This window comes from Anser anser, assembly GCF_964211835.1.
Source record: "Anser anser genome assembly, chromosome: 3".
Classification (NCBI taxonomy): domain Eukaryota; kingdom Metazoa; phylum Chordata; class Aves; order Anseriformes; family Anatidae; genus Anser; species Anser anser.
Window position 1 is genome coordinate 5,654,333 of NC_139722.1, and position 26,010 is coordinate 5,680,342.

At 36.8% G+C, this 26,010-nt stretch overlaps 1 protein-coding gene across 6 annotated transcripts in view; it reads right to left on the reverse strand.

Moving 5' to 3' along the window:
• The window catches only part of SUPT3H (SPT3 homolog, SAGA and STAGA complex component), a 280,990-nt gene that overhangs the window by 78,754 nt on the left and 176,226 nt on the right, over positions 1 to 26,010 (reverse strand). For all 6 annotated transcript variants that reach the window (XM_083829800.1, XM_083829802.1, XM_083829797.1 and 3 more), the window contains exons 4-6: positions 15,748 to 15,834; positions 14,493 to 14,583; positions 12,684 to 12,820 (exon numbers count right to left, since the gene is read on the reverse strand). In XM_083829800.1, coding sequence (XP_083685926.1) covers positions 12,684 to 12,820; positions 14,493 to 14,583; positions 15,748 to 15,834 — 315 coding nt within the window. The remainder of the gene's footprint in view (positions 1 to 12,683; positions 12,821 to 14,492; positions 14,584 to 15,747; positions 15,835 to 26,010) is intronic.

Consider the following 26,010-nt stretch of genomic DNA (forward strand, 5'->3'; position numbering starts at 1 on the left):
CCAATTCTACATGCCAAATTTTCAGACATTTACAAAGGAAGAAAATACAAAACATTTTTAAATACAGAAAAAAAATATTATTATTTGTATTTTACTTTTATTCTATGTTTAGTCAAATTATTTTAAAAGTTAGAAAGGTCTGAAATCAAGAGCTTAGCAACAGATAGCCCAGAATCCTACTACCAGGATAATCTCCTGAAAAGAAAGACATGGCTCAAATTCCCATTCAAAATCAGGTATAAAGATTTTGACTATAGGCCATAGTCCAAGCTCATATTCTTATTTCTGGGCATTTACAGTTATGTAAATTTAAACTCAAAATGAAAATAACTTATTTTTCTCCATGTTGAAACCATTTCATCTCCTTTTATGTCGATTTTGTTATAGGTTTAGACTGACTGAAATGTAAGGGTTAAGGTTTTTCTTTAGTGGAGGGTAAATCAAAGATCTACAGGGACAAAATAAATAAATAAATAAATAAAATCGCATAGCCCCAGTCACAGAATAATGGAAAACCACCTTAATTTCAAAAATATTTTAGCTAACAACGAAATCTAACTGGGATGTAAAGAAAAATACCTTTAATAAAGAGATTTTGAAGTGTAGGAAGGTTAAAGTCTATTCAGTGTTAAACGTGCTTGAAGCAGAGTACCGTTAACTACCACAGTTTGGCATCGATTACTCAACTGTGCTTATAGAAGTTGCTGTAGCTTCTCATGCCATCATATACACTGTGGAAGAAAATTTACTCTTTACTGGTGGCTGCTCAGCTTTCTTAGGATTTCTGAGTTTTTCTGACATTTTTCAAGTTACATCTCGTATTCATCAAACGTCTGATCAGCATTTTTGTCTCTTTCTTTAAAATATAACATAGGGTAACAAGGTTAGTAATCATCTCGCTTACATATTTCTTCAAATACTGGAACTAGAATTTAGATCTCCAGCCCTGAGGTACATGAAGAGTTAACTCCCATTTTAAGAAGGGTGTGATTAGTAGCTGGAGATCTGCTTGAGTTCAGTACATCTGAAGATGCTATTACAATTTTCAGATATAAAATAATTAGCTGATGATATGAGCTGACAGCTAATACATCTAAAGTAAACACAAAAAAATTATTTCCAAGCGGATGTAGAGTATGTGTTCCGTTTCTAAGCTGTTTGATATGGTGTTTGTAAGGAGCTAGGATTCGATACCAGATGCCGTATGTTCTACAAGCTTTTTCTGCAGATGTCTGCAGCCTGAGAAAATCAACAGTGCTTTGAATAACACTCCTAGTAAAAGCATCTTCTTGTCAGAGTCACTGTATGATATAGGATATGAATCCCACACAAGTGGATGAACTGATTTTAAATAATACCATCTGACAATGGTAGAAAAAATTCCTAGTAGGTCTGACAAAGTCGTGGAAATGGCTGTTAGCCTTGGGAAATAAAATCCAGCCCCCTGACAAAGATTACCCATCCTTCTTTCGTTTGATCAAATGGAAAACCAAATTTAGTGATTGCTTCCTTAGTTCCATAGGCAAAGTTTCAACAGCACTTAACACCGCCACCAAGGAGTCCCTGTCTTTGCCCCTTCTGCATGCCACTCAAAAGAAGAGTCTGGAAAAAAATGCTTAAGAATTATTGGAGAATAAAATCTATGCATCTTAATGTGTTTTTGATGTTATCAATTCATGCTGTTTTCTTGCCGTTGCTTTTAATGAAGTTTCTTTTAGAACACTGAAAGAAAATCAACTGAAGTCTCAAGTACAGTATACGTGAGACAGATGCCAAGCAAATACTAAAAGCCTGCCGCTACCTGTATACGAAAGCAAAAAGAGCTACATCTTAAGCCATAAATCCACAGGTTCAAATGACAACGCTTTTTCACTCAAAAATAAAACCTGTAGCTCCCTACCTGATAAAAATTCACATAAATCCATTTCTCAAATTTACTCTCTATGCAAAATCAGGATTTTTTCTAGCAATAATATTGTGGTCCTGTCTTCCCTGAAAATATAGGTCTGGTTTTAGATGCACTTCGCCAGTCTAAAGGGGTGACACAGCCTAATTCTTTCCACTTTAAAGTTAACTAACTGTAAACCCCAGGCTATTAAAAGGGTCAAATGCTAATCTGAAGAGTATTAAAAGATTAAACTCTGCATGTTCAACTCCATGAGGAATTTATGTAAGGTAGCTACCTGAAAAAGAGAACTGTTCCCGTTTTTCTGAGTACCCAAATTAAAATAACCTCTTCTGATTCAATTTGTGAAAGTGTTTAACTGTCTAGGTATCTTCAATTTCAATCAAAGATGGTAGAGCAAAATGAAAGAAAGGAAAGGAAATACAGTTTTAAGTTTGGGGGGCAAAAGATACAAGCAACTCATACTAACAGCATTATGCTCTCTTCCGCAGAGTTAATAAACTATGCCAGGTTATTACCTCTGCTGCGCTGCTGGGAATGTTGTGGGTCTGTTTTTAGTGGATTGGGTAAGTATGCGTCTCACATTTTGCAACATGTAGAGCTTAATTACATTACTCTACCATTTCAACAGACACTTAAAATGCTTAAATCTTACTGCTTCTGATTCCATAGCCGCTACACATGTGTGAAGCTATCACTGAATGCAATTTTGCACAGCAGCCAGATCATATTCTTACGGAAGAATACAGCAAGCAACATTATAGATAAAATAAACCACAAGACTGAGACAAAATGAAAGACAGAAAACCCTGTTCCTTGTATACATAAAAAGTCTATTCCAGGAAATACCAGCAGTTACAGATTACAGAAAGTGCAGAAGCTGGAAAGTCCAATTATATGCTACCTAGATTTTTAAACAGTTTTTAGAAATTTGAGATGGTTTATCATTTCTATGTTTTATAAAAGCTCTTATATTTCTACCTCACCTGCCGTTTTAATATCTTAAATGGGAAACTTCAGAATAGAATCATAGAATGGTAGAATAATTTACACTGGAAAAATCTTGGGACCTTTCCAGAGATCTCTAGTTCAACTCTCTGCTCAAAACAGGTCCAGTTAGATCAAGTGGCTCAGAACCAGTCACAATTGGGATATCTCTTAGTTGGAGATATTCTGCAAGTCTCCAAGTTCCTCATTTCTCTGACCCGGGAAGTGGTAGAGTTGCCATGCCTTGAAGTATTTAAGAGATGTGTGGACCTGATGGTTAGGGACATGGTTTAGTGGTGGACTTGGTAGTGTCTGGTCGGTGGTTGGCCCAGATGATCTTAAAAGTCTTTTCTAATCTAAATGAATCTATGATTTGGTCTTTTACCTCGTCTTATCACCAGCAATAAAATTTCCCTTTAGCCTTCTCATCTTCAGGCTGAACAAGTCCAAGTCTCAGCCTTTTGTCATATGTCAGGTGCTCCAGCACCCAAAACTTCTTTGTGATCTTTTGCTAGACTTGCTTTGGTTTGTCACAGTCCTTCTTGTACTTAGGAGCACAACACTGGACGCAGATTCTGGAGGCACATCTCCATTTAGCCCAGGCTCCAACAGTAGCTAGCCATGGAGGTTTAGGAAATAGTATAACTAGAAGTTATAATAATTCTTATAATAATTCTTATAATAATTCTTTCCCTGAATAGTCACACAAGCAGCTGGTGATCTCTGGCTCAAGCACTTCTTTAACCAAATGCAGTGCCTTTGTATTCAATAGCCTTCAATAGTTTGTTTTTTTTTTCCCTGATTCACTTGTGCAATTCAATAGTTCTGAGCTCATTGGAGCTACATTTAGCTGGAATGCAGCCTGAAAATGCCTTTCAATGCTCCTCTATCTTGTCTGTATGCTACAGCCTGTGGATGTAGAGGCTGTTACGACACATAGCATGACCATTCTGGTAGCACAGGGTAAATGCCAATGTAAAAGACAGAGATCCTTAGTAATTCTGAAGAAGGTATTGGCAAGGCTGGTCCATGAGCATGATTAAAAGTAGGTTTCAGCTCCTGGCAGGAGTCTGATACTGGGAAAGACATCATCATTCCCTTAGCAAAGATACAGAATGAGGACAGGACAAAAAGTGTTTTTCTCAACTGTATCTGTAATGTCCAGAAATAGCAGATAAATTAAATCACAGTTGGCACTACCTTAGGTCAAGAGGCATACCTCAGCCTCCTGTGGATGAGTCAGGAAAACAACCTTTCTGTGACATTGGCTTGTGAATGTTCTCACCTAGCTGTTAAATCCAGGATGGCTCTTGGAGCTCTCCCTCTTCTGTAGCAGTTGAAATAGAAGAACTCCATTAAAATCCCATACTATTCCTCTACTGTCTTCCGTTGTGGAAAGAGCTTATTCCTTTCCAATGAAGGCTTTTTGCAATATGAATCCTTAAAGGGAAGGAGACAGAACCTGGGAGCACACAATGCAGCTTGGTCAAACAACTGCCCTGACACTGGCCAGCGGTCCAAAACTGAGGCCCACAACTGAAGAGAATCCAACGTAGCGCCACCAAGATGACCAAGGGCCTGGAGCCCCCGTGCTGTGAGGAGAGGCTGCGAGAGCTGGGGCTGCTGGGCCTGGAGCAGAGGAGGCTCCGGGGGAGCTCCCCCATGGCCGTCAGGACCCGCAGGGAGGTGCGGAGAGGCCGGAGCCGGGCTCTGCTCGGCGGTGCCCAGGGCCAGGCCCAGAGGCCCCGGGCCCAGCCCGGAGCCCCGGCGGCTCCCCCTGCCCCTCAGGCAGCACCGCTGGGCCGGGCGGGTGCCGGAGCCCTGGCACAGGCTGCCCCGAGAGGGGCCGGGGGCTGCTCCTTGGAGAGCTCCCCGAGCCCGGGGCCGTGGGGCTGGGCACCCTGCTGGGGCAGGGGGGGACAGGGGCACCCAGGGGTCCCCTTCAACCTCAACCATTCTTTGATTCTATGTACCTCAGAATTACTAATCATTATCAGCACGGATTTGTTTAATTGCTTTAAATCATGACAGCAATTTCAATGCCCTGCTGCCAATGGCACCTTTGTCAGACTTCAACATCAGTCCTTGTTCCCAATTCTCCGAAGTTTACATAAACAGTAACTGTGTTGTAAGTACCAATATACGGTGACTAGTATATCTAAGCAACAAACCCGTTAAACACAAGATCACAAATAAACATAGTATTAAAATACACTTGGAGAATGTTTCTTTAGTCTTACATTTGGCTCCTAATCAAATGCTCTGTGGAAATACTGTTTAAATGTATGTGTGTCTACATTTAATTATAGATATAAATAATATATATATAAGGTTTCTTTCCAAAACTTAAGTTAAAACACAGTCATTTGGGTGTCAAAAATACAAAATACAACAGCCCAGAACCTTCCTCTTCCTAAGAAAAAGCAAACAGTGGCAAAAAAATACTCAAAGAACTAAAAGACAGAAAAGCAAAGAACACCTTGTCCTCCCAGCAAAACCGCCTACATTTGCAGTATGAGCAATGCTCACTAAAATGCTCTAAAACCAACAAAATTTTACCAGGACCCAAACAAATAGCACACTTCACGTAACCATAGCAATAAACCCCAATGTCAGAAAACCCTAATAATCCCAATAATTTGTAGCAGTGTAAGAAGTCTGTTGGTATTATTGACTATAGCAAGAAACCTTTCCCATTTGATAGCTTTTCCCAACTCTGGCGAGAATGACATCATATTTGCAGACACATAGATAATAATGAAAAATGGTTTCTGTTTATTTTCTGTTTACTTTTAACCAATTCAGCCATTACCCAAGAGAAATAGTGTTTTCCCAGTATCCCAAACATTCCCAAGCAGTGTGTAATCATAGAAACCATTAATAGCAGCAGGCTTATTTTTACACTGGATAATGGTCACAAACACTTTGATGCCCAGACAGCCAATTTACATTCGAGACACTACTAGTTTTAGTATCTTTGCACTCATCTGGGAACACTGAACTGATATGGAGCAATTAATTTCCTCTATATTTGGATTCCTTACTTTGGTAGGATTTGTTTTGCCATATTGAAAAATATGAGAATAAAGGGATTTTTCTTGATTGATGTTCTATCTGTGCTCTTTTTAGTCTTTCCATCTATCTATACCAAAAGGAGACAGGGAACTGATGCTGACCTTACAGACTACTAGAGATCTTTGTCACACTCTTTTTTTTCATATCACCAAGATCAGGCTGCATACGTAGAACTGTTTCCTACAGAAGAAACCACCCTGAAGGCAACAGAACTTTTCCTAACATTTGATGAAATTCATGTAAATGTGACTTAAATGTTTTTGAACAAAAACAAATAAACCTAAAGCATTTTTCTCCCTTAACTAAGAAATGAACCTCCCCATGGATTGTTTCTCTCTCATTTCTGAGTACAAAAACAGGCCTAAATACCTAAAATGTTTTAGACAAGTACAGCAAGTGAAATTCAGCCCAACTTGTGGTAACGAAGCACAGAGCTGTCAAAGCAGGTTAAAGAAGGAGAATCCTGGCTTTTTTTTACAATGTCTCAGGAATCTAGTGTCTTTGGGCACGAACTCTCCCGCTCCTGAGTACATCACAAACTCCTTTTCAAATTCAAGACTATCTCCTCTTTTTTTGGCCTGGACACACAGGTGAGAATGATACTGCTTTACTGCTTCACACTTAAGGCTGCAAATATTTAATCCATACAAAAGATATCATAAGACATAAGGCTTTTAATGGCATGGTTTCTCTTTCTGTGTCCCATCACTGGGATCCCTTAGCTCATTTTTGACAATGTTGGGTAAGGAACAAAGAAACTTATTCCTTATCTGTCTTACAGACAGATCTGTAAACAACACAAAAATGCATCGGAGTTTAAACCCGTATTCTCACGTGCACCTGAGCAGCCGTACATAACTCATTGGCATACTTCACACCAGTCTCCCAAAACTCAAGCCTTCTCCACTTCTAATACTTCTTGTCCTTCAGGCTCCACTCCCTACATCTGGCCAGGGTAGAAACAGAATGGTCACTCAGAAATTCCCTGCAAGATAAATACGTCCCAAGGAGCCTCAAGAGCTATGTAGCTTACTGTAGTGAACATACAAATATCTGATCAGCTGAATAGCTCTCCAGACTCCACTATCTGCACCGACTGGGTCTCCAGGAACTGTAGTGGAAAATGAGAAACTTAGCTTATCTGCAAATATCCAAAAAAATTTAAACATTTTAATTTGTAGCTGAATCCTATCCTACTCTTTTAGAGATTGTAGCTGTTAAATTCTAAGTAGGCTGAGTACTTGTAAATTGTGATTCTAAAAAATTAATAAATTATTAGATTTAAGCACTGTATCATGAGATGAAAGTCACCCCCTCAACCAAATGCCAAGATTCTGTCCCAAAAGATAGCTTATATCAAGAATAATCTGAAAACAGTATGAAAGTTAAAAATAATCCTTTCTGGAGAAACAGAAAAATAAGTTTATCATTAAAAAAAATTATATATCAAGAAAGATGTGCTCTGAGAAACAATGCCCTCATGCTTTGTAACATAAAACTTCTTAGTTTGTCTTCTCGCATGCAGTTTCTATTAAGTATGTGTTGTATGTACTACAGCACTAAGCTTTCCATATGGGCTTTAAATCAAATTCCAGTTTGTTATTGATACACCCTGCATGAACAGATACTCCCTAAAGAGTAATGACCCCACACAGCACTTACACTGGCATAATTTTTGTCAGTGAAATGAGCACAGTAGTAGTAGAAAAGGCCTCAAAGCTCTTTCTAAATCACTTCCTGCTTATTTTCTTTGTACATCTTTTCTAAATTAGTACAATGAATCTGAGTAGTTCAACACCATCTTTTGGATCCTCCCTGAGCATAAGCACTCACAGGCTTTCGTTTGTTTGCTTTTTGATTATACCACTATATAGGTTTTGTTTTCTCAACTGAAAAATGTCAGGTCCATACCCTAGCTCCAAGGGTAGCAATGGAGCATCCTGTGTCCTGTACCTGCTCTCCAAACCCTCCAAAGAAAGTGGCCATACCAAAACCATGCCATGGCAAAATCTGGCCCAGGCTAACTCCCAAACTGTGCCCAGGAATTCTTTGGGACAGTGCTACTCAGCCTAGGTCAAAGTGTGACCACTTGAAACTTACTATAGATGATCATATTCCAGTAGGAAGGAATCTCCTTGGTCACTGTCTAATTTACTACTACAGATGTAAATAAATGCCAACTCTACTTTGTGTCCTTGACTGAAACAGGGTTGACTTCCAGGGTATTATTCCTTGCATCCCAAGGTGCATTTAGGTATATTTCACTGACTTGTGTAGGTACAAATTTATCATGTCTGAACACAGATTAAATTCTAACGGAGCAATTGAACTTCATGTGAATGAAGGATACATTCCAAACACGTATCTACACTTTATTGCACCCTGTTGTATTTTGCACATAGCCCACTTCATTTCTGTGAACTTTGTACACATTCCCATTAACAGAAACATACTACCGAACAGTATTGGCAAAATCACATCCACAATGAACTTCCAAGAACAGTAATGTGTAGCTGTAGTTTTTAAATATCTAACATATAATTCATAGGTCAACATGCATTAAAGAACCAAAAGCTTCTGCCAATCTCTTTTGGTAGGGATGTAGCTTAGTTTTACCTTTTGCTGTCATCTAGCTTGCTTTCAAGGTATTATAATCTTCTAGTGAGGTTATTTTCCCTGTGCTGTTTATTCAAACTTGCAATGTACTATGAAAGCATTATGGTAGCTACTGCAACTGAATTATTGCCATATAACATCTGAGTGTTGGAAATATATCCCTAAACTAGCAGTCAGAGTGACAGATGAATGGTGTTTCTTTTAGTCCTAGGGGAACAAAACTGAAATAGAGCATTCACAGTATGATGCTCTAAGCATTCCTTTGTATGGCAGTTCAGATTTCTGATGGGAAATTTTTTTCGTAGTGGGGGAGGTATTGGCACCATAAAACAGATGATAAAAAATGGACATTTACAGACTGAGATAGAAGTCAGCTTTGCCATTAAGTTGACTGAAGTTTTAAAATACCTCTGCTTGATTTTAATAATAGGGCATAGTAAATTTGATAAAGGCTGTCATAGAAAAATTGAGCAGAACTGGAGTTATCATTCAAAAAATCACAGCCAAAGCTGCGGCTTGTTTTAGTACGGACAGGTCACCTGAGAGATTCAGAGTAGCAACATAAGAACACAAAAACCCAAACCTGCATCTCTACCCAAACTACACAAAAAGGAAAAATGCAACAATCTTAAATGAACATATACCTTCTCATCACTCTGATTCAGCCATAGCCCACAGGAATCCCAATTCTCTTGAATTGATTTTTATGACAGAGAAAAGCAAAATTGCAATCCACTTGGAATGTTTTATTTTTTGTAGATTCGGCCATAGAAGGCAAAAGAATGGAAATTAAATCCCTGAGCACTACCAACCCTGGATATTCCAAAGTGAAGCAGAAAGGAGACACTAACCTGTACAATAAAAAAGGGATGCTAGGTAGACCACCTTTATGTGCATTATTCTCAAGAGATGGTCACCTGTTATGAAGACAGCTTCTATGATCTCCTTCATATACTCAGTTCAACTACATCTATGGACCAGAATATTTTATTTCATCTACAACTTTTCTTGCTTGGAGGAGCAGCATATCACTGGTGTTTTACTGCTGTCTTAGGAGGGCAAACTACTTGCTGTTATGAAGTGAGATAGTACAGCTTTTATTTTTGTTTGGTTTTGCCAGTACAGTTGGCTGATTTATTACTATTCATTGCTGTTATTGAAGTTTTTCTAATGAGTCATCTGATCACAATATATTGACAACATAATCATGCATTATGGCAAAGAATGAGGATTTTATTCTTAACTTCTGCCTTGTATTTTAAGACTAATTGTCTTTCCTTTGTATATTGCTATTATTACTGTTTCCGAAACAGTCCCTTCACTTCAAATTAAAGCCACAGGATGCATCAGTAAGTGCAAAAGTGCATCAGTAATCCTAGAAGAATGTCCTTTCCTTGTAATATGACAGTGGGTGTTTTTCAGTCAAAACTGTAGAATTTTACATTCTCCTTTTTAATGTTTGAAAGTGGCTTGGAGCTTTGCTTACTCCTCCATGGTACAGGAAATAGACCTCACAAAACTGCAAGCACTCCCATGAAGTTTTAGGTCTCATTTTATAAAATGTTTTAAAAGAAATAAGTATAAACAATATTTGCTTTTTGTATCATAACTGAAACCATACTGCTAAACAATCATATCCTGTTTAGCCCATAATGACATCAGAAATATATGTTTATCATCTGCTCTGGACAACTTAGCATGATTTTGGCCCAAGGCAAAGTGGAACTGAAATCATTTGCAGTTGTCCAAACCAAGATAACCACACATTTCTGAGGTAATTGATACCTAAAAGGAACATTGCCTTTAGATCACAGCTCATGATTTAAGTATACTAATTCCTTAAAGAACGTTGTTAGAATTTTTAAAGTGTCTATTGGATTTCCTCCAAAACTTAGCATGGATTAAACATAATCTACTGCACAAAGTAAGTAAGATACACTAGATTAGCCCATCCACTAACAACTCTTCCTTTAGGACTGGATCACATTTCCCACTATATTTGATTCCTTTCTACCCACCTCAAAGTGACAACAAAATCCAAAACAAAACAAAGCCAAAAATATATTAAACGTTTGGAGTAGCATGTCTCAAGCAATGTTTCATGTTTTGTCACTGAAAAACTAATAAGAAAGAAAATCCACAGTACTGACTTCATACATGTATATAATTTATGGATCTATTCTAAAATAAGTAGATCTTGATTTTTTTTAAACATGGAAACAGATCAAGATTTCACAAAATGTAATAAAGTAAAATAATAGAGAGAAGAATTGCTTTTAAATATAGATATCCTACAGTTCATGAATTATAGTCAAGTGAAGAAAAACAAGATGTGTAATCAGATGAAAGAGAAGTATTTGATTACAGCAATGCATTCTTTGACAGACAAACAGAAAGTAAGTGAGATATATCCTTGTCTGGGACAAGGAACTTCATATTTCTAATCACTTGTATAGTTTTTTAAACTTAAAAAAAAAAAAAAGTTATACTGGAATGAGAAAAGAGAATGTAAAGAATAGCAGAAGGTTAAGCACATAACAAACTCATTCAAAACAGTGCTGTTATGTATTTTTGTGCATATGAGCTCAAAGGATGTGCCTGCATTTATGCAAAACATAACATTTTGCACAAATAAATATGTATGAAAGCAAAGCAAAGAAAAGAAAGAACCAGTTTCCAAAACACAAACAGTGGTTGGGAACAACTGCTCTACAACACTGATTCTCAGCTGCAGACAAATGAGACTTGTTCCTAACCAAATGCTAAGAGAGAATAGATTCTTGATTAGATTTTGAGTAACCGTAATGGGGAGAAGGAAAGGAAAACATGACTGGGTAAGTCCCAGAGAGAGCAGGATAAAAATCAGGTTATTTCTTACTCAGGATTTTCCATGAATCCTTAAAGTGAAATGTGGCCTAAATAGGCAAATATTAAATAGACAAATATTACGGAATGCATCAGCCACCTCATCACAGAAAAGTACCCAACTTCTGGTGCTGAAAGGGCATAAAAAGCACTCTAAAAACAGAAAGTTTCCAGCAGCCATGCATCCTACACCTCTGACTAAAAACTATGGAAATTGGCTCAAGCACTAGTGTGTAATTGTAAGCAGACATTCTGCACCATTTTGCCCTCGACCACAAGTTGCCCACACAAGACATGAGCAGGAACTGGGCAAGAACGGGGGCTGTGAAGCGTTTTCCATATTCACTATGGACAGGGCCAGCCTGTTCTGGGTGGAAAGAAAATTGAACCATAGGAGCCCAAGCTAGCCAACGTCACCTGCCTTCAGGGCCAGAGAACTGACCCTGGCCCACTTATTAATTAGTCCAGATACACACTTTGGATTTTTTTAATACTTCAAAGTAAGCGACATTCTAGAAGATGCTCCATAAATAGGGATCATAAGGTCCATGTAGCAACTTCCTGTGGACATGGTGCCTTCTGATAGTATAGCTAAACCTCCGTGAAACCAAGCAAAACTGGTATCAAAGCCATTATCGCAGACTTCCATGCTAACACAGCTACATTGCTTCTTGATCCCAGCTAGCTTTTTAAGAGTGATACGGTACTGCATTCTGTAATGTAGACATAATTTTTCATATGTACGTAGATCAGAAAATAGGACTTGAAAGTGAGAGGGAGAGAAGAGCATTTACTGAAGTGTGTTTGCACGGAATATTGTTCATTTTTTCCAAAAACTGTATTATATGACAAGAATCTTCAACTTCTATTTAGGCATAATTTTCTAATGAGAGGAAGAATGAAAAATAGAAGAAATTGTGAAAAATACATGTGAAATGTTTTTAAATAGAATCTGCTTTCTGCAGAAAGGAAATACAAATACACGGCAGACAGAAAGATCCATAACTACCCTTTCATAATCTTCCTTCTCAGCATGTGTGCTTAGATATCAGGAAACATTTGAAGGAATAGGAAAAATATGTAAATAGGATTCCTTTAGACCATCTGGGCAAAAAGAAAAAACATAACAATGATACAATATGCAGCACAAAAAAGGCATCAGACCAGCATGATGTATGAACTATTTCACAGTTTTCTCTGCTGGAGATGGATATCAGTAAAACAAAAGAATTACCTCCATCCGCTCTTGCTTAACATCATCAATCTCATCATCTTCAAACATGGCTAAGAGCTCTCCTGTCTGGTCAATGGAGTTGAGAAAGTCTTGAGCAAGCTTCTGCCGTTTGTTGGTGCTGTTGCTGTTGAATTTGTCTGAACAAAGATAAACAAAGAACAACAAACCTAAATTATTTGGCTACTGCAAACATCTGCCAATGTCCCTAGAAGGGACATTTTTTAGAATTAGATGCACTATACAGAAGAGGCCTGTTCTTACTGTCCTCCCCACACACATTGTGCTACCTGACCAAGGTGATGCTCCTGCTGTGCTCCAGGAGCACTGTAGTAAAAAGTCCCCTTCAGTGTTTCCTAGTACAACCTAATGCTTTTGGTGATCTAGAAAAACCTAGTCTACTGTTCATGTATTGTTATTTTGCACTGAAGAACCCCCAGTGCTGCAGAAGAAACCACTACTGTTTGTTTGCATAAAAACTCACTTGTACAATATAACATATGGAGGAAACACAATTTCTCATAAGCACACAGAACACCAGAATACACAAATTACCTACAACCTAAAGCAAATCATAACACAGGCATTAAGATACATCTCCACAGGTGATGGACCATTCCTCAACAGTAAAGCCTGGGCAAGGTGATTGATCTCTGTTGTTCTAAACAAGGTGACAGCTATAAAGACACTAGATTCACAAGACAAAATTGATGGCTTCAGTTACCAAAGCCTAACAGAAATTGCAATCTTTAATTCCCAGATGAAACGTGTTTAGGAAGCTTTTCATGAGCATCTAAATGATTTAGGAAAATTGTTTATTTCTTTTAACTGGTGACACAAACTTTACCAGTACAAATAAAGCTGTCAGGTAGGAAGCTATACTGCCAGATTGCTTGCACGAAACAATATACGTACATGTTTTGTTAAAATAAAATGCCACAGGCAAATTAAATCTCAAATGAGTTGACAAAAACTTATCTACACATTGACTAAGTTAAAGTAAGAAGTACAATGTTTGCCTAACATCAGTGTGGATGCTCAGAGGAACTAAACACAAGGAATTCATTGTAAGGAGAAAAAAAATGAAAAGGCTCTGAGAAAGGAAATAAGTTAAATACAAAAGGGTTGTATGGACATTGCTGGATACTGTAATAAAAATATGGCAAGATTTAGATTTACTGTGATAAGTTTTAATTTTGAATGCTTCTGTTAATATAAAGCAATAGAACTTCACTTCAGTGGCATAAATTTATACCAGCAAATGCAATGATACCAATTAATACTTTTCTTAATTCAAAGAGCTTTGCCTTTAAATGCATTGGTTATTAAAAACTGAAACTTCATCACGGAATGGGAAACAAAAGTGTTTCCCAGTCTTTAAATGACATATTTGAAGTATAAAATGTTCAACAATACCAAAATCAAGGCAGGTCCTCTTGTATTAAATGACTTCAGGTTGTGGTATTGTAAAACATGACAAAAGCTTCTGATAATTATTTAACAAATGTCCATTCAATTGCAGCTCCCCCTTGCACACGGTAGCTGACACATTTAAATTGCACATGCTGAAATCAATTAGCCCTTTAATCAGCACCTATTTCTTAACTTCAACAGAGTTATAACATTAAGCAGTGTTACTTATCATTTGGATAGTAGATGAAAAAACTGAACTTTGAAGCAAATGGAAAAGCTAAATTACTATGAAATCATTAATTTTTGCTTGTATAAATATTAGACATTAATACTTTGCATTGAGCTGTTCTGGGCATTTATAAAGTATCAGCCCCCTCCCAAATTAAGTAGTTTTTCTACCTTCAATGATGTCATCTTCTTCTATGCCTTTGACAATTTTAGATTTGTAGTCTCGAAAAAACATGTACTTCAGTAGCCTTCTAAGCTTTTTCTATGAGAAAAAAAAAAGATATTAGTTTGTATTATATAGAATTATTTTTTATTTAGACTAACCTTATAACACAAATATGCAAATATATAATATGATACTCAGTAAATACATATTTTTATAATGTTCATAATTCCTAATTCTGCAGAAAATCCATATATAGCAAGTACAACAAGGTACTTATTTAAGCTCCTTGGTACCTTCTTTGCCAACTGTGAGAAAGCAATGAGTTTCACTTTCAGAAAGCTGACATTAAGGCTTCATTAGGGCACTCCAAAATCTTTGCTTTGTTTGGAAATTCAAACCTACAAATGCATACTTCCATGACATTTGATGTCCATATTACCCACTATTTCCAATATACCCTTACTTATCATGTCAGATAAAGTAATGGCAATTGGTTTTCATGTTTTAGGGTTGTATTTATTTTGATATGTTTTTGGTCATTTAGTTTCACCTATCAAACAAGGAAAGAAAAACACAAGTGGGGTAGAAAGCCGGGGGGGAGGGGTGGGACAAGAAAAGGAGACAGAGGAAGAAGGAATAATGTTTACAAAAATAGCTAGTAAGTTTTTTGAATAATTCTGAAATTTGAAGAATGAAAATGACTTTAATGTTCTTGTAGAAAATGATTACTTTTAAATTATTCTATATATTTCACACAGAAAGTATGCCATACCTACATTTGGAGATTTTGGTGAGATACAGGAAGAATATTTAAAAGAAAAAGCAAGACAGGATTTACTGACAACGTAGACGAAGAAAATGTAATGATTGCACTGTTAGACACAACACCTGCATCTACACTCTGCATAAATAGGAAATTAGAATAATTGTTTTTTATAGACATAAAAGGAATATAAAAGATAAGGATCAATCTTTATACTGTTATTAAGAAATTGTTTTGAGCTCTAATGTATATTACCCACTCCAAATGCTAGTCAAAAAATCTACTTGTAATTGAAATTACTGGAAAAAAATGAGAATTAATTAACTTATTATGCAATTATTGTACTATGTAGAATAAAATACAGTTGCAGTGCAGCTGTACTTTTTAATGAAGCTATTCATGAGCATGGACTCTTTTCATGTAGGTTAAACAAACACTTTAAAACAAGATAAGGAGCTTACTATGTAAAATAAGAAAATTCTGTCTTACTACTGTACCTTATCTTTGCGCATTAGGAAGAGGAGATCTTCAGCAGAGATGACTCGAGCTCCTCTCAGCTGAGAAACTTCGGCTGCTTGCTGTAACTAAAATAAACAAATAAATTAGGATGGCCATTTCTGTGTTAAAAAAAAACCAATCACTAGGTTTTTAAAATAAGTTCATATAATATTTTTGCATGGTAGTACATAGCAAAATAAAGCTATGTACTTAAATACAAGCTGGGACTCTCAAAGGTGTCACTCACTCTGCTCTTGTTAGTGGGAAAGGGAATAACAATTTTACGAAAAGACTGAAAGACTTTTGACAAATCTCAAGCAAAAGCTTTTTTGTTTATATTTAAAATGATCGCTTTTGAAAAGCACTGCATTACTTTTTTTTTTTTTCTTCCTTGAACCACATTAGCCCAGAAAATGAACATATAATTCTCTCAGGCAATGTAAAAATGCCAAATTCTTGCCATAGCACTTTATCTGCAACTGTGGAAGGATGGCTGATCCCTCTCACAATTTTTTAGAATAACAAATACTAATTTTAAACAGCTTACCTAAGTATTTTTGGAAAGAAACTCTATCTCACTTGACTTATCATTAGTACAAACCATACCCACATGAAGACGTTTTTAGGCATACTCTTATTTCATTTGAGAGAAAGAAAATGAATTGATAGGAACCACTGACTCTATTAAAATAATTGAAAAAACACCTATTGAGCAGATCCAGCCATTCAGATATGAAAAAGGTAAATTTCAAATGGGATTGAACGATGAATGCCCCCAAATTTTATGAATGGCAGCAAAACGAGTGTGAAGCAAAGAACTGTCCTCACCTCTATTAAGACGGTCACAATGGCCATGACTCTGAAGGCCCCAAACTGCTCAAATGTGCTATAAAGGGCAAAAATCTCTTTGGAAGGGACTGAGCACATCAGCCTTGGACCCAGCTTTCAGTAGGTGCAGGGCTGGTGACTTAGAGGGAGGTGGGCTCGCTTACACACAAACACATCACATCAGAGCAACCCAAGACTAGATACCAAACTTGCACAAGCTGATGCTTATCAAAGTGCTGGGCTAAGGTCAAACCCAAATTGGGAGAGAAGTCAATGGGATTTGCTCCTTCCCTAGCCTTTGGTGCCAGCTCAAGACGGTGCCGTAGAGTAGGCGGGATAGAAAGGATGCCTCACACCATGGAATTCGCCTTTTCCTCTAGGTTTAAAAACATTGTGCAAAAAGGTTGGATTTGGTCATTTCTTTGCTCTTGTCCTTGTTAACCATCTGATGGATGGACTGACTGTGAGCCCGGTACAAAAGCGACATCTTAAATTCTTGATATTAAAACTCATACACACCTGTAACATGATCAGTAAACAGAAAATTCATTTATTTTCAAATATCTCTATAGTCTTCTTTCAGAAATGCATGAATGCACCTGAAAATAATTTAAAGAAATCCTACCCCTCGTACTCACACTAGCAATGGTTTCACTCAGTATCACTGGCTGAATAAGTATATTATTAATCTGAGCTCCCATGCTGCTATGACTTGAAATAGGCCTATTCAGAAGTTAAAAAGATCAACAAAAACAGTAGCTGTTTCTAATATCCAAAGGAGGAGAGAGGGGGAAAGATTTTCTTTTTGGCAAGTGTTCAGTGGGCAAGAGATTCAGTCCATAAATCATAATACTGGACTACATTAATTTTTTTCCACACTAATCATATGCATACAAAATGTGAACTGTATCTAGTACGCACAACACAAAACATACTGCAGGAAGAGTTTCAGATTTTCCCCTTGAAACACTGTTGGCCCTTGCAGTCACAAAGACCAGAGAGATTTCAGGAATTCAGAAGTCACAGTAATATAATCTTACTTGAAACTCACTTGAAAAATGTAAGAATGTGAAAAATGATAGTTCTATTTTTTGGCATAAGCAAAACTGTTTCTTATTCTGATTAGTTTGAGGGCACACAGGCTACTTATATTTCTAACATAAAATATAAAGAGTTGGATAAAAATAAATTTTCCAAGAATGAGACAATATTCATCTCTGGTGTAAATCTATTGCAGTTAATGGATTTATGCCAAGGCTGACTTTGGTCCCACTAAGCTTAAAAGTATTAGAAAAACTGGCCTTGGCATGGTGATAACCCAACGCAGCTCTTCCCAATATCAGATAAAACAATGGCAGAAATAGCCGCCATCAAAGTATGTTCTACTTTCCTAATGCATGGGGCTTTAAACTAATGGTTTAAACTGAAAAGAGGGGAGGTTTAGATTGGATATAAGGAAGAAATTCTTCACTCAGAGGGTGGTGAGGCATTCGAACAGGCTGCCCAGAGGAGCTGTGGATGCCCCATCCCTGGCAGTGCCCAAGGCCAGGCTGGATGGGGCTGGAGGCAGCCTGGGCTGGTGGGAGGTGTTGTACCTATGGCAGGGGGCTGGAACTGGATGGGCTTTAAGGTCCCTTCCAACCCAAAACATTCCATGATTTCTATAATTCTATATAGGACCATAACTGTAAGACATTAATTTTCTCGTTACATAATTCATATCAGTTAATTTCTCCATGCAGCTGAAATACCTTATTTTTCCAAATGATAAATACTTGACAATGTCGTTTAAAGCAAAGATCGTGTGCAAGCTACTGGCAGGAATTCCCAGTGAAGTAAGGGGGATTAAGGATAGGAGGCCAAATTCACGTCCCATTTGCATCTAAGTAAATCCTGAATAACACTGTTTATTTTAATGGAGTTATTCTGGGCTAAACACAAGATCAAAATCTGGAATAATATTCTCAGTTTCTACCAAAACAATGAAAACTTTATTCTCACATTACCTCGACTTTTGCATCTATTTTATTTTAAGTAATGAACCCACAGCATTTAATTTCTTTGGCTTAAAGAAAGTAAAATAGGAAAATAATTACTTCCTGTACAGTTATAAAATATGGATTATTTATCCAAACAGACCATAATGAGTTCTGCATTGGTACACATATTTATCTGGGAAACCAGGATATGCTCAGGTAAATATGTATCCAGGCAATTAAAAAAAAATTACGTACCACACAGTCTAGGTTGGGGGGAAGATGTATTTATAGTTTTAACACACACATAATTGACTCATTCAAACCACAACATGAGTGCTTGGTTATAATTAGTATTATAACAAACTGTCTTATTTGACTGTCCCGGAGTTGCCATTAATATGCAATAAGACCCGATTCCTTAATTTCCGGAGCTGAAGGCCTCATTGAGTCATTACCGCGGCTGTATTACGGGATGAAGGGGGACTTGAGGAAGCTGCACCAAAGAAACGATCCACTTTGGAGCACTTGAGCGTTCAGCATCACAGGAAAGCAATTTTCAGCTACGCGACCTCGATGTCCGTAGGTCTTCTGCTTCTGGCTGCAGTGGAAGCACTGCGGGCTCTTCCTTCACGAGCAGCGGGTCTATTGCCAGGGACTCGAAACGATGCTATCGGGGCTGTGGGAACTTTCCCCACCTGCTGTTACAGCCGCCCTTCTGGAAGAGCAACAGTGAAGACATGGCAAGAAGGTCCCACAAGTGCCCTTCTTCGAGCCTCAGCTCTGTTGAGCACCAGTCCCAGAATACAGGGCAGCAGCAGTTCCACCATACTCAGTGGCTTTTCCTAAATTTTTTTAATGACTAGTGTTATTTAGTGTGGAAAATATCTTATTTTGGATTATCTTGAAGAAGAGTCAGCAATCCAAATTACTTAGCTTCTTAAAGAAAACCAGGCTAAATTTCCCCATACCAGCAAACAATATTTCAGACCCTGGAGTCTGAATTTATTTTTTATTACAGCCAAATTATGAACCCCTAAAAGTGAAGTTTAAATAACGGAAGTGTTGAAATGACTTTCACTATAGGAGCACAAATAGCTCTGTTAATAATTAGGAGTTTATGAAAAATAAGTGTATTTTACAATTTTTCACATTACAAAGAAAGTAGTATATACAGTAACTATATTTTAAAGTCTAAGAAGAAATGGCTAGGGAATAATATTTTAAAATGTAATCACTGGTTTAATGACTTTATGAAGTTAACTTTCTTGGCAGGATGAACTGAAGTATGTTAACAGTCACCTTACGGCTATTTTCTTTTTGCAACTTTTGCAAATTATAGATTTGTTGAAAGGAGCATTCATTCTCCTATGACAGAAGCACAGTTACTTCAATGGCGCTGTCTGCTTTTTCTCCTAATTATTTTTTCTTCCCCTACCTCCAAAGTCAACAATCACTGATACTTCTACAAAAACGTCTTGACGGACAAACAGACAAAAAGCTGGAAAACAAACACACTACGTTGTGACATAATCCTTCCAGTTAAACTGTAGAATGGAGACAAAATGGTAATGTTTGCATGCCTTCAAGCCGCTGAGAGCCAAGAATAATGCTTCAAGAGCTATGATTTTGTTTTTATTGTAGAGGAAAATTAGAACACAGTTCACCTGGCTGAAAACTTCTCCGAGGCAGGAAGGTTGTTTTGTTATTAAATGTGCATTTAAATGCCTTTTTTTTTTCCCCCCCAATCTTTTGTATATCAAAAGTATGCAACTATAAAAATACCAATAGAAATTCTGAGTTTAGGTACAGTGCCGTGAATGTATTCTAAGCCAAACGTCCCAATACTTCTTTGAAAGTAATTAAACATATGATTAAAATTTTTCACTTAAATATTTCCCTATAATTTCTCACATACATCTAGCTCTGACACCTGACCCTCTAATCGTGACACACGCAGGAAAAACACAAACTCTGTTCCCCCAGGTCAGCACAGGGACAAGCTTTCTGCACTTCATGCATCCTGAGTGGGTAATCCCGTTACGGAGTCTATTAGAGCACTCTACAAGGCAATGATTTAGGATCACCATTCACGGGTTAAACAGCAAGACTAAATCACCTCAAGCTGTCTAAAGCATAAAACCATCACCTGCAGATGAAAAGACAATCAGTGTTGTTGTTGTTAGGTATGTTATCGAACCTAGGTATATTTTACTGAAGAGCATTTAATGCATCACCAGGTGACGATGAGTGACCTGAAGCAGATAAACCTTTGCATCCTATTTTGAGGCTTCAGCGGAGCATTTTCTTGCTCAACGTACAGTGAATTTTGGTACATACGGCTCATGAGGGTAAGAAAATGTCACTTCATATCCCGTGGTCATTCACTCCCTGAAATTCACAGAGAACTTGTTTTCAAGTGTGCCATTTGTTATATTTGCTCCTTCAAAATCAGTTCACCGTTTCATGTCTGAAGCATGCTCTACTGCCTCCTTCTAGCAGGTGGTTATGGCATTTGGCTTTTGGCTTGCAGTGGTCGGGCAGCCTGAAGAGCTGGGAGCTGCAAATAGAGATTTTGCAGCCCACTCTGAATACCCAAAGGATCTCCAGCAACAAGCAGGTTGGACCTATTGTCGACAGGTCCCACAACGGTGGGTTTGGCATTAAAGGTGACAAGCAGTTGGTATACATCTAAAGTCAGACAGTCGAACTGTCGTGGGAGAAAACAGTCCTTTAATCAGATTGAAGCTGTGAACTCCTGGAAAGATCCTTACATCTCAACACAGACATTTTAGCCATACTGCTGCTATCAGAAACTTCTAAAGATTAGTGCGATGAAGAAATGGTATTTTGTTTTTCTTCCCATTTATTTAAACATCTAGTATAATTTTGACACTACAATCTCTCTTCATTCTACTGACAACCCACATACTTATATTTTTTATATAAAAAGTTTGAGGTGTTTTTTTTTCTGTGTGTTTATTTATTTATTTATTTGTGGCTGGATCTCGTTTTTGTTTTTGCCTTTTTCTTTTTTAAAGCAACACAGTCAGTATCAGGCACTTAGATGGAGTGCAAGTAGCAAGAGCAGAGCACGCTGCACTTTGCTGTTCTTCATGTGTCAAACGTGATCCTTCTAAGCACATAAAAATAAAAGACAGAGACAAGAAAAATGTACACAGCTTTTAGAAAACTGCCCAGCCTCTGCCCATGGGATGGAGCAGACAGGAAAACACTCTGGGCTGCAGGAGCTTACCTTTGTTGCACCATTTGTTGATACTCTGAACCATTTGTGTTTAAAAGATAAACAGGCACAATTATTAGAGGAATGATAACTTATTTTTAAAGTCCAACAGCCTAGGCCCTGCTACAAAAAGTGAAGATTTGCATCTATTAAAGACCGTATGATTTTAAATAGATTAAATAAGGAAATTAAATTTCCAAGTAAATGGTGAAATTAATACTGCTATTTGAAAAAAAAAAAAAAAAGATGAGCTTTAAAGCAGTCTAATTATTATTTTTTTTAATTTCTCCTTCAAAAATAGTTTAAGATCAGCTTCTCAAATTAGATCTTGCTGTTGCATTTTCTATCACACAGGGAAATAATTTAATGCATCTATGAACAATAAGTACATTTCAAGTTAAGCTTCAGGCATGACTTTTTCCTATTTTTCTTTCTTTCAATTCTAATTCCAAAATCAACATGTTGGGCCAGGATTTTATATCTATAATTCTTCCACCCTCCATGAAACAATAGAAGCCCTGTTGCACACTTGATTTTTATAGTAGGCAGTACTGACCAAACTAAGTGAAATGATACAAACAGCATTAAAACTATAAAGTTTCTAAATGCAGAAAAGTATTCAGACTCACTGAATCCAATTTTAATATGGTAAAATTATTCAGCAGCTACATAGGCCTTGCTAATTCAAAACTTGGTATCCTACTGGAGATGACCACTGCTGATGCTCTCTCATTGCTGGTGATAATAGCAGGCAAAAATACAGACTTTGAAACTATTAATCTATTTTTTTTTTTGGTTGGTTGCTTGGTTGATTGTTTTTAATTATAGGAAAGAAAAAAATCAGCTTGAAAAATGTCATCTGAGGGAAATGACGGTATAGTCTTCTGCAGAACTAGCGGTGTTGCTGAGAAACAACTGTAAATCGGTGGCAGCAAACTTTCCTTTATCAAAACTAAATAAATACTGTTCCTTTTGAGGAAATTACAATAGAACTTATTACATTTGGATTCAAACTTTCACAACTTGTTGTTTCATTTTTATAGCAGTATCACTAGAGCTACACCAAGTCATGAATCTCAACTCTAAGTTGTTTCCATCTAAGTTACGTCTTCCGATGCCTTTTTGCTATGAAATGTTATTTCTGAAAAATGATAATGTGTAGTCTTTTTATCAATAAATACATTTGCTGTTCCTTTAGGGAAAACAAACAAACCAACAATTAGAATTTACCCTTCTTAAGAACTGGAGAAATTATCAGTTTTCTGATATTTAGTGTATCAATTCAGTCTTATTTCCTCTGTACCAATTATTTCTATTCCTTTTCTTTCTCAAATACTCCTGTAGTATGCAAACCAGCAGAGGTTTACATTATACCCACAGCTTCCTATCCTTTGGTTTCAAATCCCAAAACAAACCACCATTCAGGATTATTGTTATGCAGTTTCCAATGCTGCAAGCAGAAAATGACTGTTCCCCGTTGATTGAGAGACCATCTAATATAAACAGGTTTCTTTCTCCCATTGCTGCAGATTAACATTTGTTTAAATATTGCATCCTTACATTGCTCACACAGGAAAATAATCATTGACTTATATTAGTTTCACCAGGACACTAAATAAATACTCTTCCTCTCCCCATGACAGCAAATTGGAATCAGGCTTCACAGTTTGTCATGGGGAAAATAAGACATATTTACCTATTCCAGGCACAGAGATAAAGTGCTCTTAGAACAAGCCTCAGGCTAATGAAAGAACTGCAAAGCAAGTAGGTTTATGAAGAGCTAGACACCCATCAGTGCACTGAATATAGAGATGACAAGACCTTTATCCTCTGGCTGAACCGATAGCAAAGTCAGAACAAAAAATTATCTTCAAACACCTTGAAATGAAGGACAAAAACATACTTTAAAAAATTAATCCCATAAAGGACGTAAGTAAGACACTGTTTGGAAAATCTAGACTGGCAGACAGAAGGGGAAAAAAGGGATTCAGGTTCAATCAAAAATGCAAAATGGCAACTTTTCCCATTAGAAAACCAAAATTTTTCACAGCTTTGAAGAGACATGCTGTTATATTCTTACTTGGAAAAACTGTGTTATTGGTGGCAGACTGTAGGCGAAAATATTTTATCTGAAATTATTCACATTGGTCTTTCTCTGTATTTTTATTCTCATCTGCTCAAATGAATGTGTCCACCAAATAGGAGCCTATCAGTTTGAGTGGTGACTGCAACTAAATGTTAGATGATTGCTCAGATAAATATAATAATGCAAACATAATGCATGTCAATGGCTGCTGATTTAAAAGGTTTTTGGATGTTTTAGACAAGACTTACTGGGCTTAAGGTAAGTTGTAGTGCCTGAAGAATTCTGACAGACGTACAACTGTATATCTTGCATGATGTGCCCAAAATAACAAAAGGAAGGGAAAACAATAATAGAAAAATCATTTAATTTTAATCCTTTTCCAACTGTAATATCTATTTGGAGTGCACATTATGACACTAGATAAAGTCTCAGTCTGTTCTTTAATTTTAGGGAAAAACATTTGTCAAACGTTTGTCACACAGTATGATCAGAAGTATAGCAAAATGTTTATGAGAAAGAGGAAGTTGTAAGATTTTTTTCCCTTTTACTTTTCAATAAATCTCTCTCCCCAGTTTATTTCAAAATACCTTCAAAATACTAAATCTAGAGCAACATTCTCCCAATAATGTAATCCAAGATAAATAAAAAAAATAGAAATTTGTAAAAACAATAGGCACAGTTCTAGGTGGATCCATTTTCATGTAAAAATAAGAAGGAAGGAAGTTCCACCTGTATATCTGTTTTGTTGGTTTGCTGTATTTTCTTTCTTTTTATTTTTCGTTATTTATATGAATTGTAATTCTCAAAGCTTCAAAAATCCAAGTTAAATTGTACAGATGATAACATGAACACAACAGATTTTCTCTTGGGAAGATGAAAGAAAGAAAAAAGAAGAGAGCTGTTGCTCAGAGAAAGAAAAGCAAGCAACACAAAGCAGCACAAATGTAAAATCTGAACAACAGATATTTGTGTCTAAAAAATGGCACTGATTTCCTAACTCCTATTTAATGTTCATTCTTTAATTAACATTCATCTCCCAAGGACATAAGTTTGAAAAAGCTGTTTCACATTACTTTAGCACCAAGAGAAAGAATCACTTTTAAGCCATGAAAAGGCTGGGGAAAAAAAAATAAACATGCTTTCTGAACATAATTTCCTCTTTATTGCTACTGCAAAGTTATGAAATGAAATCTATTATTTAATTACATTGGATCAAGCAACAGGAAGAGAAGGGAGTGTTGGAGTCACAACATCCCTGTAAGAATAAATTACTACACTTCCTCCTACTAAAAGACAGTTTGAATGGACTGAAACTGTCCAAATGGTTAAAACTGAACTACTGGGAGGCAGGAAAATCTTCTCACTAATGTACAAAAACCTACAAAATGCACTCTGAAACTCTTAACAGCAATACTGGTAACAATAGGATAAAGAAGTAGCAACATTTCTGCCAGAATATCAATAGTTTGAAAATTATCACATTTATTCAGATTCTCTCTAGAATCTGATGATAGCTTAAAAACTATACAGTAGCTTCTGGGCCTGCTTTATTTTACATTTTGCATTGGAGATTTTTAGATAATCTATTATGAAAACTCCAAAATTTATCTGCTATTACTACCAAAATTTTATTAGCCATAAGGGATTTCCCTTAGCTGTGCTTCAGTAATGTTTACTAGATCCTTCAAATTGAATGCAACTGTTGGAAAAGTTAGAGCATTTTATTTCTTAAGTATGTTTTCGGCAATAAAAAATGGGAGGTCTTTAAAATAAAATGATAAGCTGAACTCTAAAATGTTGGAATAGATAACTTGGCAATGGGTACAGAGTCCACGCTGAGATATGAATGAGCAAATGCTGTGATCCTTTATATAATTTAAGGTTATATTGAATTGCATGGAGCTGCTCTGAAATAACCTTTCATGGAAATACTCTTTTCTTCTCAAAACTAAAATATACTAAAATGTGATCGCACTTTACAGATAATAAGATATTTGAAGAACAATGGAAAATATCTTTGAAGTTGTTCAGGAAAGCTCCTCCTAAGCCTACAGGAATATGAGAGAAAGCAATTCTTTGAAGAAGCTACCCTGAAGGCAAAGGAGAATCATTTTATAAGCCCCCAGAG